Source organism: Equus caballus, chromosome 1 (assembly GCF_041296265.1).
Source record: "Equus caballus isolate H_3958 breed thoroughbred chromosome 1, TB-T2T, whole genome shotgun sequence".
In the NCBI taxonomy this organism is placed as follows: domain Eukaryota; kingdom Metazoa; phylum Chordata; class Mammalia; order Perissodactyla; family Equidae; genus Equus; species Equus caballus.
Genome location: NC_091684.1, coordinates 106,962,664 through 106,974,779, shown reverse-complemented (window position 1 = coordinate 106,974,779; position 12,116 = coordinate 106,962,664). Strand labels below are relative to the sequence as shown.

At 45.5% G+C, this 12,116-nt stretch overlaps 1 protein-coding gene across 4 annotated transcripts in view; it reads right to left on the bottom strand.

Moving 5' to 3' along the window:
• The window catches only part of NTRK3 (neurotrophic receptor tyrosine kinase 3), a 364,056-nt gene that overhangs the window by 48,650 nt on the left and 303,290 nt on the right, over positions 1 to 12,116 (bottom strand). For all 4 annotated transcript variants that reach the window (XM_023650428.2, XM_023650373.2, XM_070266942.1 and 1 more), the window contains exons 14-15: positions 5,361 to 5,533; positions 2,074 to 2,317 (exon numbers count right to left, since the gene is read on the bottom strand). In XM_023650428.2, the coding sequence (XP_023506196.1) occupies positions 2,074 to 2,317; positions 5,361 to 5,533 (417 nt within the window). The remainder of the gene's footprint in view (positions 1 to 2,073; positions 2,318 to 5,360; positions 5,534 to 12,116) is intronic.

Below are 12,116 nucleotides of genomic sequence, written 5' to 3'. Positions count from 1 at the left end.
TCAGCTTAATCCTGGCTGAGAACTCATGAAAAAGGAACTGTGGATACCTAGAGTAAGGACATTTTCTCACCTCACTCTCCCTTTCTTAAATTCCAATCTGCCTTGGAGCCCATAGAAATGAGAAAGATTTACTCCTTGCAGTTCTCCGAGGAGTAAAGAGCAACAGTTCACAGTTACAAAGCAGTATCACTTGGAAATGTGATCTTTTTTTTTTCTCTTTAAAATCAGAATCGAGAAATAATAAATGCACTCCTTGAAGCAAGTTTGAAAGCCGAGTCTACACACATTCTGATCAGATATTGTTTCCTAAGACCCTGGTGAAGCCAGTAGAGACCAGATTGGCATAATCAAACATCTGCCTCACACAGAAAACAATGATCCATCCCTTGCTTTCATCAACCCAACATAAATCCGAGCTCAGCCAGACAGGCCAGCAAACCCCATTACACGGAGTGCAAAGGCAATTAAATGGTGCCAGCTCCGGCTAGACTCAAGAAATCTATGACCCATGGGCCTTTAGTAACCACACCAATGCCTCTCTTGGAAATGACTGAAAAAATTGGTCTAGATGCTAAAGAAAGATTCCACTTTGCTATTTCCTGGCAGGTCTGCCCTGGCCGTCAGTCTGTGGCTGCATCATGCTCCCTTTTCCATATCTGGGGATGTTGGACAGGGCAGGTGGCTCAAGAAATTGCCTAGTTTGCTGCAGACATTCTAATTTCCCCACTATTTGGTCTATTCTGCCTCAAATTTTCCCATGATGGTGTATCATCTGCCATCCTTTGGTTTTACTATGAGCACGTCACTTTCTAGCCATAAAAGCATGTCTCAAACATTCTGTTTTTCTCCAGGCCACAGCTGAAATGAAGTGTCTTGAGTGACCAGTTTTAATATCTGGGTCTTCTTGCTTAGGCAAAGCCAGTAGGAGCATCCAGATAGAACTGATCTGCGGATGCCAACCCCAAACTTGCAGCCGCTTGGTCTACCAGGTTCAGGCCAAAGGAACAATTCTATCTGGACTCCTTGATCATCCATTTCCCACAAAGATGAGACAAATGGCTACCACACCCCTCAACCCCCAAAACATTATTCCACCCTCTCCTTGTACCACCTATCCAACTCCTCACCCATTCAATGTCCCCAAAGTACATTTCTCATATTTTTGAGGCATTTGCTTCCCAATCAGCTTGCAGAAGTTATCCCATCTCTGTATCTCAGGTTGCACCCATACTTCCCCTTTTTGAGATAAATGACACTCGTGCCCACTCGTCCTTTCCCTGGCAATAATATGGCAATAATAACACTGTCAGAAACCACTGAATGATCCATGGCAAGGGCATCCCCAAAGACTAAAGGAAAAGATAATTCTGTGGGCCAACTAAGACGTCTGTTAATGTATGGTACACAACTGTATAGAAGTAAAATTGAATGTGATGTCTCCTCTCATAGTCAGAAAGCTTTTTCAAACACCAAACCACACCTCACTCCAAAGCTGGCAATGATAACACACTTTCTTGCCTCATCTTTCCTAAGCTGTTGGGATAATTCTGTTTAGCAACAGATTAATTATTTTTGCAACTTCACTTTGGGTTCTGGCTTCTCATCAAGATCTACCTTAGAAGACGAGATAAGCCTACATGGTCATCAGATAAGTTCCAAGAAGAAAATGTGTTGTGGGTGAGTCTGGACTGAGGACTGAGTTGGAAGATCGTAAAATGTAGCACCAAGTTGAGCTTATCTATGTGTGCACTCGGGTGTACACATATATATATGAGTCTGTTTGCATGAAGAATGAATACTGATGCAGGTGGGAACATAAGGCCTATGTCATTGCAATGTAAGGATGCAACTGGGTTAAATGTCCAAGAGAAAGGGAGGAGCGAGCTATCAAGAGAATAGTAAACAGGTATGTCAAGATGCAGGAGAGGCCAAAGGCTAACCATGAGCATGTGTCTGGGCATGGGTGTGTATATGTGTATGCTTTGGAGTGACAGGGTTAATGGACAATGACAAAGACATGTGAGCAAGGCGCTAGTCTGCCGCTGGGTCCTGCAGCTGGAGAAGCCACCTTACCCTGTAGTAATCGGTGCTGTAGACGTCTCTGGACATGCCGAAGTCTCCGATCTTCACCAGCAGATTGGCTCCGACCAGGCAGTTCCTGGTGGCCAGGTCCCGGTGCACAAAGTGCTGGGAAGCCAGGTACACCATGCCCGAGGCAATCTGGCTGGCGATGTGGAGCATCTGGGAGAGTCCCAGCTCGCCTTTCGCCTGGCGCGGCTGCCCATCCACGAGGATCATAGCATCTGGCCCATGGGCCCTGTGAGGGGTCGGGGGAGAAGACAGGGGACAGAGAGAATTCAGGAGATCAAGGGGAATCGCTTTCTCAGCTCCCTGATCACTGGGATGCACCACAGACAGGAATAAAATCTCCCTTCTCAGCCTACCTATGGCCTATTTCAATCCATCCAAATTATGTTATTTGAGTGTGGACATGGGTAAAATGTTACAACCAGATTCCCAACTAAGGTGACGCAGACATGCTCTGATGGGTCAGAGAATAAACTGAATCTTTTAAATATTTTACTGCTCTCTGGGGTTTTTCAGGGTCTAGATGCCTAGTATAGAATGACTAATAAAACAACTAACCTGACAGAGCCCTTGCAATGTTCCAAACTCTAAGGATCTTAAACACATTAATTCACTTAAATCTCCCACTCCAATTTTGAGATAAGGAAACTGAGGCACAGATCACCTGGCCAAAGTCCCAGAAGTCCCAATGTGGCCATATGGGTAATCAGGAGGCAGACTGAAACCAGACAAGTGGCTCTAGAGGAGACCTTTAACCTTTAAGGAGCATCAAGAGGGCCCGTCAAACAGATTCCCGGGCCCTGCCCCCTAGGATTCTGATTTTCTAGGCAGAGCCCGATTATTTGCATTTCCGACAAGCTCCCAGTGTGATGCTGCTGGTTGGCAGTCCACACCCTGTGTAGCAAGACTTGAGTCTACGCTTCTAACCTCTCCACCATACTGTCTAGGACTGGGTAACTTCTGTTGGTGGCAGGGCAGGATGGAAAGACTCTGTGACCTTGAAGCAGAAGCCCCGGGAGCCCCAGCACCCACTCCATCCCAAATCAAGGCCCAGATTTGTTATTCTAACACCTTTCTCTGTCATATGGGTCACTTTTAGTGTTCACTCTTTTCTCCAGAAAGCGCAATGAGCCGTACCCACACCCAGGGCCCTTATTTACGAAGTTGTGGGCCAAGGAGCCCTGGTGTACAGCAAGGCCTCGGCCTGTTTTACTGCTTCTCCAATTTCTACCGAAAGGTGCCATTAAATATGAACACAGTCATTTTATCATCTCCTGTGGGCTCTGTCTACCTGACCCCTCCGAAAGAGGGCTACTGCTCAGCTCCCAAGACAGCGGGATCACCGGGGCAAGCCTGCACTCCTGTCTACTGGGGAAGGCACCACAGCCTGCCCTCAAAACCTGGGAGATACAGGAGCAGGAACAGACTTTGACTCTCTTTCTTCCTCTTCTCTTATATTGGCGCAACAGTGGTACAGAGAGGCACCCAGGAACTCTCTGTAGCCCTGATGGTGGCACTTGAGGCTGAAGGCACTGCTGAATCCATTCAGAGAGCATGGTGGAAAATGCAGCATGTCCCTCTGACCCCAGGGGAAGGGAAGCAGGGAGAGGAAGACCCTGAATATTCAGAAAGGGTGTCGCCTGTCTTAGAAACTACCGTGGTTCACAGTTCTGATAAAATAATAATTGTAAAAATTTTAATAGTAACTACCATCGACTAAACACCTCGCTACATGGAAAACTCGTCTAGGTATTATACATATATATTTAATGTTTGTCATTTAATGCTCTTAACAACGAACCTGGGAAGCAGTTATGAACAGTCTTGATTCCTGGGAGAGAGAATTAAGGTTGAAAACTTGTTCCAGGTTACATCGCTAAGATACAACAAATTCAGAGCGTGAACCCAAGTCTGTCTTATGATAAGGACTGAGTTCTCTGGGAAAGGAATAAATTTCATTGTGAAATCAAGTTTTAGGAGGTTTAGAACATTCTACAGATACTTTCAATTCCTTTAGGGACATTTTTGGAAATCCAGCTCATAAGAAGCATTCACTATCTGCTACCAATCCTTTCCATTTCTCCCTTAAAACCACAGCCTCCTGTTGAATGTCCCACTTCAAGAAGATGCTCATCAATTTTTGGTGAGTGTGCTAGAGTGTTCCATAATCTACACATGGACTCTGAAAATCTCATGGAATTCAATGAGCGTCAATAAGTTTCAAGGACCACACACTATGTCAAGGGTCTGATTTTTCAACCTGCTTCCTGGGACCCTGAATTCCACAGACCCTCACACATGGCTGCCCCCTCCACATCTGGGCACTACTTGGAGGTGGCAGATGTGGGAGGCAGGGAAGTGCTAACTCTGCTGTAGTGGTGAGATGCTGCTTTCTCTGGGCAAGGGAGAGCTCCCCCTCAACCCCATCCGGAACTTCTGGTTGGGGTTCCCGTCTCTTACCAGTTCCATCAAGAACATCTCAAAGTCCAGATGATCTTGTTCCAGGTTTGGGGAAACTCTTCTTACAACAAATCCAATCTTTCTAGAACAATGCTCTCCAATAGAACTTTCTATTGATAGAAATGTCCTATACTGCACTGCCCAATATGGTCACATGTGACTACTGAGCACTTGAAATGTGGCTAGTGTGACTGAGGAACTGGATTTTTAAGTTTTATTTAAGTTATGTAAATTTAAATTCAAATTTCCGTATGTGGCCACGGTACTGGACAGCACAGTTCTACATTTATCCCAGGAAAATCCACTCTTTTTTTTCAACCATCTCTGTCTCCTGATGAATTTGTGAACTTCTGCCTTCTTACTCCTCATCAAAAAGTCTCTAGCAAGCAGGTTTCCAGGAGGGGTATGAGGTATTAGCCTCACTTTGCAACACTGAGGAGTGTAAGGCACAAAATGGGAAAGCTATTCACATGATCCAGGGGAAGGATGCCCCTAGAATCTAGGAGTTGGAAGCTATAGGCTGGCAGGCCCTCTGGGCTCCCTCCTTGGATTCATTCCAGACCCTGCTCTTTTTCTCAGTCTACTTGGGATCAGGAAGGAGAGCACAGGTTACTTGTCATAGCATCCTCAACTTTTTCTCCCTAGAAATTAGGGACAAAGGCCTGATGTAGAAGAATGAAAGGCTGCTTCTCATTTCGAATCCCCAGACTTGTGTTCAGAGGGGCACTAGGACTTCTGGCTCCAGAGAGAACCCCCAGGGTCCGGTAGGGCTGGGTTGGAGAGTAGAGGTAAGGACAGCGATCCTCGCTCACCTGAGGAACTTGTTCAGGTCTCCATGCTTCATGTACTCAAAGACCATGATGAGGGGGTCCCCATCACCACACACCCCATAGAACTTGACAATGTGCTCATGCTGCAGGTTGGTGAGCAGCTCGGCCTCCCTCTGGAAATCCTTCCTGGCAGCCAAGGTGGGATCCTTCAGGGCCTGAAACAATGCAGGACATGTTTTTTAGCAACCAGAAGGCAGGGGTGTGTCTGGTTCCCTCCCAGGAAGAAAGCTGGTGCCCATAATAATGACACTGCTGGTTCCCAACAAATGAGATTCTAATCAGGGTTTAAAGAGCATGAGGCTAAGACACAGTAGCCAGGCCTGACTCCTTTGTCCTTCAGCATTTTCATCCCTGTAGAAACAGAAATCAACTTTCTGAAACCCACGACCCATCCACCAGCCAGTGATTTCAAACCATGTTCATCTCAGAGCCCTAGGCTTCTTCAGAGATTAGTGTGAACGCAGAGAGAGGGGGCAGGGAGATGGAAGGCCTGACAAAGGCCCCTTCCCACGTTTCCTTGAAGAAATGGTCCCACCTCTAAACTAAACAGTGGGAGAACCACTGTCCCAGTTGCTTTCACTATGTAAACCAGACTGTGCCCATAGCCCACCAGAAATCAGGCAGACAATGTAATAAAGTCTTCTTGCCTTTTCTATTCCTTGATTTTAGATCGTGAAGGAGTGTATACTTGCACAGAAATGTGACCACTTTGGCTTCTAGAAGGCTCTGGTGTCCTCCTAGTAGGGGTGAAGGGAGCACTGGGGGGAAATGGGGCTGCAGCGATGGGAATGGCAGTTAACAGGCAGAAGCCTGAGGATCACCCAAGACCAGGACCAGGTAAAGGACCACAAAGTCTCAGGGTAGGAGGGGAAGATGGGCATCTGGTGGCCACAGAAATGTCACAACTCAACCCTCATGGGAGTGGGAGGCCCTGGTGTGAGGGAAGAGCACCAGACCAGACCACATGCCCCCAGGCCCAGGAAGATAAATGGAAGAGCAATGGTAGGAGGGGTGTCAGCTGTGAATGTGGATATTCCAGCACCAGAAGGAGATGGCAAGACCAAAATGGAAGACATCCATCACCTCCGACGGACCTTGGATAGGGCACTGCCATGGGAACAGGTCCCTCTCTGCAGGAGGAGCAGCCAGGCAGGTGTGCTCACACATTTCTCTAGCTTACCACCCTCCCCATGAGGTCAGAAGGCAGGGGCCAAGCATCCAGTTGCCTCAAATGACACTGTTTAGTAACCTCAATAGACACAACACAAGGCAATGAAGGTGGGGTGTGCAGTTTGCACGCCATTTTCAAGTTAGCAGAAATCCAGACAGACAGGAGACTGGTTTGCATTCTCTCTGCCAGGCATCTGGACTTTTTGGTTATTTAGGCAGACGGACCTCCCCTGTAGTTCATGCTACTACTGAAAGGCCTCCCTAGCCAGAGAACTTTCTCTTGCCCCCACAACTCCCATCAGCTGAAATCCACATGGCTGTCTTGGCTTAGAGCACGGAAGGAATGAGAATATGCAAAAATTGTATCTAGTCATCAGCATACAGTAGACATAATGGATTCTTAGCATTAAAAGGGCCCCAGATATCATCTGCTTCCACCTGCTCATTTCTGGAGTTGGAGAAACTGAGGCCCAGCCCTGCCCGGGGATCAGCACACATTCGTACATCTTAAATGACAGCAGATTAGAGTTAAACTGGACCCCAGACACCTCCTTGTGACCCAGAGTTCAATGGCAATGGCTCTAGGGCCATCAAGAGGGCCACGGTCTCTTAGCCAGAGATCAAAACCCACTCCCACTTCAACCAGCGCCACCTTTCATTCTTTTCAAAATTTGGAGGTTTCACCAAAAAAGTGTTTGAGTAAATGACTCTACTGCTGACAAAAATGCTGGAAGCTATCTAATGTAGCTTTCCCATTTTACAGCTGAGAAAACCGAGGTCCAGAATGGGGAAGCAACTTGCCAAAGATCACACAAGAAGTAAAGGCTTGAGTCTGGAGCCCAGGACACATTCCTCCCCAGCACACCTACTTGAATTAATTTATCAGATGAATAACTCTCTAGGCAGGTCTCCAAGGGAATGGTGGGTGCAGAAGCTAAAGACATGAAAGGGCAGAGGAGAGGGTGGGAAAGAAGAGGAGTATGGGCAGCCGGCAGAGCAGGTGGACCCAGCGAGGAAGCCAGGTTTGTAAGGCAGGCCAAGGGCACAGGAAAGTGGGAGATCCACTGACCCACGGCTGATTTTCACCACTTCTAATCCTATGGGCTTATTGGGATGCTACCCCATAATAAAGGAATAGGCTGCCATGGGTCCACCTGTCAGAATCAAGACATTTGCAAAGCCTTCTTCCTACGAGTGGAGGAAGGCAGGGAGTCATCAAGAGAAGGCGCTTTCCTGGGTGACCCAGCTCCCAGCTGCAGCCCTGAGCTGCATGGGCTGGGCCATGGGTATAGGATGACTGCCAGTGATTTATTTATTTTCACGAAGAACAAGAAGGTAAAGAAAAAAAAATGGAACCCAGCATGGGTGGGATGGGAGAATACAAAGATTTATGTGAACACTGGATTTATGAGAGGGAAAAGTAGATCAAATTTGAGGCCAGCCAAATGGCCTCTCTCCATCTCTGTAAATCATTCTCCTGCACAGTCCGGAAGCCAATGGCAGCCATTGGCTATTTCCGTTCTCAGCTCTCACGCAGTGCCAGCCAGCATCCCCAAGGTTGGCTCCCCACACCGCGAGGCAGATATGAGTTCCTCATTTGGGAGATGGGGCACAAAGCCACTGCTGCCTCTTCTAGCTTTCCCACATCCTTTATCCTGCCAGTTCTCTTTCCACCATCACAATGGGTTTTCCAGCTCCTGGGTCAAACCTGAAGTTCCTATGTAACTGGCAAAGGGTCAAGTGCAGAACTGGGGTTCAGAGCTGCAAGTGGCCCCAAACCCCAGGGATTGATGCAATTGGACCAGAGATGATAGAAAGAGAATAATAAAGAGGAAAATCAGCTCAGAGATTCTCTTGCCCCTCTCAATGGAGCCGACATCCAACACGTTCTTTGGAGCTGGGAAACTTCAACATGGGTCCCCAGTCAGTGGATGGGAGGCACAGGGAGATGGGTCTTGCCAAGGGGTCTCTGAAGCCCTTCCAGTGGCATCCATAGAACAAAGAGGAGAGCAGGAATTCTGGCCCCCTGGTCTCCTTCTTCCCCACCCAAGGTTTGAAGGCACTGCCCTTTCTGGTCCTCCCGCTGTGTGCATCAGGACGCATGTCCACCTCCTGCCCTGGGGGAAGGATTTCAGTGGGGCTGTTTAGTAGGATGGGAGGAAAGCAGTCTAGACGGCAGGAACATTCAAACTTCTCAACAGTTCCCACTTCATCAGAGTCATTTAACTTCTTCGTCTTGTCCAGCCTGGGAGCTCTGCTGCCTTCCATTTTTTTTTTCCTTTTATTGAGAGGAGATATTTCAAAGAATGTTCAGTTTTGGATTTTATTAACATACTGAAATCTATTTTATTATATGCACAGAGATACACATATTCCTAAATGTTCAAATTCCTAAACGTTCAAATACACAGACAACCACGCACACACACACAGTCAACCCTTTAAAAAGAAGGTACGAAAATCTCCTTTCTCTTTTCCTCTCAAAATCCACTGTCACTTCACCTTGTTGAGATCCCCAAACGATTTTATCAGAGAACAAGATGGGTAGTTATCACATGTACAGGTGCCCTTCTCTCATCTGTCTTCCTACCTTAAAATTGGCCATCAGCTTCCCGTTGTTTTCAGGATAAAATCCACACTCCTTTACACAATCATGGGCTCTAAATTTCAGGTCACCCCACCTGTCTCTGCCTCCTCTCCTCCCATACATTCCCTTCTCCTCATTCATTACACTTCAGTCTCACTGGTCTTTCCATCCTTCTTTCCCACCACGATTTTATCTGCCTCAGGCCCTTTGCACGTCCTGTTCTTTGGACCAGAAAAACTCTCAACTGAGCTATATCCACATGACCAGCCAGAAAAGCTGGCACTGTCCATGACCTCTGTGGAACACACTGACTGGTGCCCATTATGCCCTGAACACTCACTACTAGTTGAATATCCGGAGATACCTTCGTCTCAGAGAGGAGCTTACCAAGAGCCAGCCGTGCTTGTCCCCAAATTCATTTCTGACAGTTGAGCCTGTTAATGTCGTCACTTAATGTAATGAAATGTCATGGAAACCGATGAAATATGAGTGCAAAGAGTGGACTGTTTTTAGGGAACCTAGGATGAATATTTTTGGAAGGAACTTCTAAAAGTCAGTGTTAAAAAGTGTTAAGACTGGGACGAAATACTATTTTTAAAAATTGAGAAAATAGTAAAAATCTGAGATTCTACACTCAGATTGTTTCACAAATATTTTAAGTTTCTGCTCCAATTTAAAGTAACTGAAACTGGAAATCATGAGCAACCAAAACAAAAAGAAAACAACCTCCCAAATCAAAAGGAACCCAAAAGCTGAAGTTCAGACATATTGGAAGAAATATCACATTGAATCCAAATAATTAAAATTATAAATAACCAGAACACATATTTCCTGCATATAAAATTAATTTTATAGGAAGACTGAGAAAAATGTTAAAATAAGTAAATGCTCAAAGAGAGTGAAGAAATAATTATTTTAAAGAATCAAGAAGGTATGCAACCAAAACAGAGAGAAATAAGATTAAGATAACAATAAAGTTAAGAACCAGTTAAATATCTTGGAAATCAAGTGTATGGTCATTGATGTCAAAATAAAAATCTCCATTGACAGGACACAATCTACACTAGATAAAACCGCAAGAAGAATTCATGACTTGGAAGAACGCTGAGGTTCACCCAGAGCAGAGCATAGAGAGATGGGGGGAAAGAGGAAAGGCAGTGAGAAGGATTCATTCTCTCATCTGTGGAGGAAAGGGGTTGTCCAGGTTTCAGTGTGGCTCCACCACGGACTAGCTGTGGGACCTTGGGTGAATTGCTTAACCTCTCTGTGCCTCAATGTCCTCTTGTGTTAAATGTAGACAATGCTAGTGCCCAGCTCTCAGGGTTGCTATGAGAATGAAACATTAACATGCACACATCACCCACAGTGGGGCCTGGCATACTGTGAGCACCCTAATGAGTGTTGTCCGTTCAATGTTGTCATCATCATCATCATCATCATCACCATCTTCTCCTCCGTGAACGTCCCTCTGGGCTCTGATATTCTACGACTCTGAGACCTGAGCTTCCTGGGCCTGGGGGGTCTCCTTTCTTCCTCTCTCCCCATTACTTCATATAGGGCAGACGCACAGTAAGTGCTCAATGAATATGTATGGAATGAATAAATTAAGCGTATTTTTAAGAATATGATAAATCCTTGAAAGAAAAATCTTTTACGGCACACTGATTTATCACAAAGCTAACACCAGTGCATCCTCGATGTAAGTAAAAAATAAAATATTGCCAACTTCCCAGAAATGGCCCCACCCTGTACCCTGCCCTTCCAGGATGCTCTCTCTCACCCTGAAGGTAACTACTATGCTGACTCATGGAATTCACATCCTTGTTTTTTTAAAATAGTTTATACTACCTGAATACGAATTCCTAGATGCTGGGAATTACTTGTGTTTTGGATTTTGTAAAGGCGGAATCACACATATAGCATTATGTATGTGCTTCTATATCTTTTTTCATTCAACATTGTGCTTTTGAGATTCTTCCTCACTGTTGCATGCAGCCGTAGTTCATTCATTCTCCTCACTGAATAGCTTTCCATTATATGAATATAGCACAGTTCTTTATCCACGTTGCCATTGATGGACACTGGGGTTGTTTCTGACTTTTGGCTGTTATAAATAATGCTTTGTGAACATTCTTAGACACATCTCTTGATAGAGAGAGAGAGAGAGAGAGACAAATAGAGAGAGACAGACAGACAGACAGACAGACAGATATCCATTGGGAATAGGCCCAGAAGTAGAAGTGCTGGGTCATACAGTATACCAATGTTCTAGAATATCAAACTGTTTTCAAAACAATTATACCCCTTTACATTCCCACCCGCAAAGTATGAGAGATACAAGTTGCTCCATATCCTTGTCAGCACTTGGCATTGTCACTGCTATTAAGCTATTCTGCTTGGTGGAGAGAGGTATCTCATTATGGTTCATTTGCACTTTTCTGATGATTGATTAGATTGGACACCTTTCTCATATACTTATTGGCATTTGATATCAGAGGAGATTTTCTTGAGATCTTCTGAGCAAGTGCACTGTTTGTCAAATGACTGTGTAAAAGCAGCATCACCTATTTACAAAGATTGTGAACTACATGATTTTAACGTCACACTTACACTACACACATATAGAAATTACGCTCTGTCTCGTCCTGTGCTCCATGTCTTTCATAAGTATTCATCTTGTCTCTGCAAGAGACTGCAAGGACCTTCGAAACAGAGGCTGGGATTTCTGTTCTTTGTTTCCACCATAGCAACTGCAGAGCAAAAAATTCTTGCCAATGGATTTAAAACCACAATTTTGGGAAAACCTTGTCTTGAGTAATACTTGGAAGTGTTCTCTGGAAGTCCACAATTACCCTGCATCAAAATGAGAACAAACCCAAGCGGAAGGAGCCCAAAAACATGAGGAAAAGCTAAAGAGGATAAAAAGCAGGAGACAGGGTGGGTTCTCGGCTGTTCTCCAGAGGAGAGGAGGGTCTCCTTCA